The sequence below is a fragment of the Acanthamoeba castellanii genome (genome assembly GCF_000313135.1).
Source record: "Acanthamoeba castellanii str. Neff unplaced genomic scaffold scf7180000084698, whole genome shotgun sequence".
NCBI lineage: Eukaryota > Discosea > Longamoebia > Acanthamoebidae > Acanthamoeba > Acanthamoeba castellanii.
The window spans coordinates 13,809-16,898 of NW_004457373.1; the positions used below are offsets into that span (position 1 = coordinate 13,809).

General features: G+C 59.9%; 1 protein-coding gene across 1 annotated transcript; it reads right to left on the reverse strand.

Moving 5' to 3' along the window:
• Positions 1-9: 9 nt before the first annotated feature.
• ACA1_129390 (adenosine deaminase) lies at positions 10-3,069 on the reverse strand (the record flags this gene model as incomplete). Its single annotated transcript, XM_004336789.1, is given in 15 exon segments — positions 10-153; positions 275-507; positions 602-679; positions 761-858; positions 934-1,030; positions 1,155-1,293; positions 1,444-1,556; positions 1,635-1,785; positions 1,797-1,826; positions 1,889-1,983; positions 2,199-2,311; positions 2,397-2,473; positions 2,578-2,654; positions 2,759-2,861; positions 2,947-3,069. The coding sequence occupies 15 exon segments, from the start codon at positions 3,067-3,069 to the stop codon at positions 10-12; spliced, it is 1,671 nt and encodes a 556-aa protein (XP_004336837.1).
• Between the last annotated feature and the right edge of the window lie 21 nt (positions 3,070-3,090).

Genomic DNA, 3,090 nt, shown 5'->3' on the forward strand with positions numbered 1-3,090 from the left:
GGCTTTGGCTCAGGCGTCGGAGAAGGAATCCATGCCCTTGCCCAAGCTGGGGAAATAGTGCTGCCGGTAGAGCGAGGAATAGCCGTGCGCGCTCAGATAGGTGCTGGCCTCCTCCCACGCCTTGGCCACCATTTTCTGTCTCACGTCATATGGCTGATCACAACATAACACCACACGCGAATTAGCCATGCGCTGTGTGTGTGTGCGGTGTGTGTGTGCGGTGTGTGTGTGCGGTGTGCGTGCGGTGTGGTGTGTGGAGATCGGGGGGACGAACCTGGAAGTTGTTTTCGAAGGAGCATGAGAGCAGCTTCATGAGCTCGGCGATGGACAGGTTGCACTCGTTGACCAGATCGAAGAGCACCTCGCTCCTGTTCTTGGACGACACCGAGCTCTTGAAGCTGCAGATGGCCACGGGGAGAAGGTTGTCGAGGAACAGCCGGATGGGGTTGCCCGCAAAGGTCCGCACGTCCGAGTTGTAGGTCGACACCATGTCATTCACGTTCACCTCTGCACCAACACGCACTCTACTCTCAGCCACCTCGGCCACCAACGCCACACGCCACACACAAACGCGTGCGCGCGTGCGTGAACAGACGGGTACCAGCGAACGTGCGAACGTCGGAGACGTAGATACTGAACCTGTCCGCCAGTCCGAGCTCGATCGGAATTGAGTGGTTGGCTGGTGGGTCACAGAGAGACGCGTCAGCTACAGTGTCGGGTGTGTATGTGTGGTTGCGAGGGGGGGGCAACAAGAACGCACCGCAGTAGTTCATGAGGTCGGGACTGCGGTGGACCTGATAGGCTCCGCTCACGCGGCACGCGCCGCCTTCGTGGATGGCCTTCACCACATTGGATGGACTGCACGCACGAGGCCCGGGCGTTAACCATGAAGTGCTGGAGAGGGAGGGGGGAAGCAAATGGAGGCCCACGTACTCGGTACGGCCGGCCGAGATGTTGACGTTGGCGTTGTTCCGCTTGAGGTAGTCGAACGTGCCCCGGAAGAACTCGTACTCGGACGCTTGCAGGTCGCCTGTGATCATTTGGATTGGGTTGGATTGGATGAGAAGGGCGAGTGCCACGACACGCGCGGGCGCGTTGTGTGCGTGCCCCGGAGAGGGAGTGGATGGGGAGATTGGGGGGGGGATTGGGCGTACGAGTGCCGAGTACGCCGAAACCGCAGACGCCCTTGCTCTGGGACTGGACGGTGAGCTGGGCGGCCTGCAGGAAGTCGATGGGGTCGTCCTTGGCCAAGCTCGAATAGACCACCAGGCCATACTGCAACGGCTTGCCCTCCTGTCCGCAGTTCAATCGCCGCACGACACGCGCACGACACGACACGCACACAACACACGACACACACGACACACACGACACGACACGCACGACACGTGTGAGCAATTGCAGGCGCGGGCTTAGGGAAAGGGGAGGGGGGGGTCGTCGTACGGCGGCAAGGGAGGCGACGGTGGCGTCGGCGGCCTCCTTCATGTGGTCGATGACCTGCGCGATCGTCATCTCGGCGTGGGTGTGCGCGCGAGGCCTCACCACCAGCTCAATATCTGGTGGTCGCCGTGTGCGCGCGTGCGGTGTGGTGTGGTGTGAGCAGCACTCAGCGCCTTAGGTTAGTTGCGACGTACATCTCACGTTCTCGTCGGCGGCGGCCCGCAGGATATCGTCCGTGGCGCGCTTGATCTGGTCGGGGTGCTGGAGCACCGAGTTGAAGATCCGCTTCACCCGCGTCCAGCTGGCCTCGTCGTGCGTCGGAGACAAGACAATCCGGCGCAAGTCCTGCGCAGTACCAGCGAATTGTTTTCGGCGATCAGGTCGGCCTGAAGCAATCATAATAAATAAATAAATAAATAATAATAATAAAACGTTTCATTTTCTGTACCTCGAGAGAACTGCACGGGAGGCCGAACCTCTGCTTCATATCGATCTTGGCCGCTTGGAGCTCCTGCCACAGCAAGGGAATGCTCACCGATCCATCTGCTCGGCCGACACACGACACACACAGCACACACAGCACGACACACACGACACACACGACACACACGACACACACGACACACACGACACACAACACACACGACACACACGACACACACGACACACACGGCACACACACGCACACATAGAGCGAAAATGATGAGCAATAGGGGATTGGGATGGGTGAGTGCGAGAGAGGGGGAAGCGTCGCTTACCGATGCGGCAGTTGAGGTCGGCCTTGGGGAGGGCGCGCACGATGTCGAGCGTGATGGGCGGGTTGACCCTGCCCGACCAGTAGCCGTGCTGCTTCCTCACGGCGGGCGATTTACTGCGGCGCGGGCGACAAAAAAAGGCGGGAAAGCGTGAGGAGTCCGCCGAGAGACTGTGTCATGGGGAAGAGAGGGGGTACGCACGCGAAATGCGAGAGGTCAACGCCGATCGAGTGCCAGTAGTGCGACGTGCCGATGATGTCGTCGAGATCGTAGCCCTCCTGCGCACGACACATAATGAAGATGTGAGAGAAGGATCTCGAAGCATGAACCAGACCTACGCGTGGAGCGACACAGCAAACACAACGCCTGTTCGGAAACGTACGTCGTGGAGGATCTGGAGGCACGAATGGAGGACCTCGCCACGAAGACGGCGCTTGTGGGTCGCCTGCATGAACGCGGCTGCGCGCGGAGGGGGGGGGACGTCAGCGCTCCGTTTGCTGATGTAGATGTGTTGTTCTGGAGTAGGGAGGGAGAGGAAGGGGGGGGGATCATGGCGGCCATACCAGAGAAGCCGTAGTCGATGAGGCGCAGCATCTCTTCGACGTTGAACTTGTGCGTCTTCTGGAAGAGGGCGTACTCGCCCGTGAGCGTGCAGTTGCTCATCGTCTGTGGAATGCGCGGCACGTTGTTGCTTCGGTGAGTGCTATGTAGAGCTCTGAGAAGCCCAAAGGGCGGAGAGAGAGAATCGCACCTTGTTGTCGGTGCAGGGCACCACAATGGCGCCGGCATCAAAGTACTGACGGATGGGGTGGTCCTCAAGAGTCTTGATGGCCCGCGTCTGGATGTTGGACGTGATGCAGCACTGAAAGCGCATGGGTTTGTAAGTGAACACGGC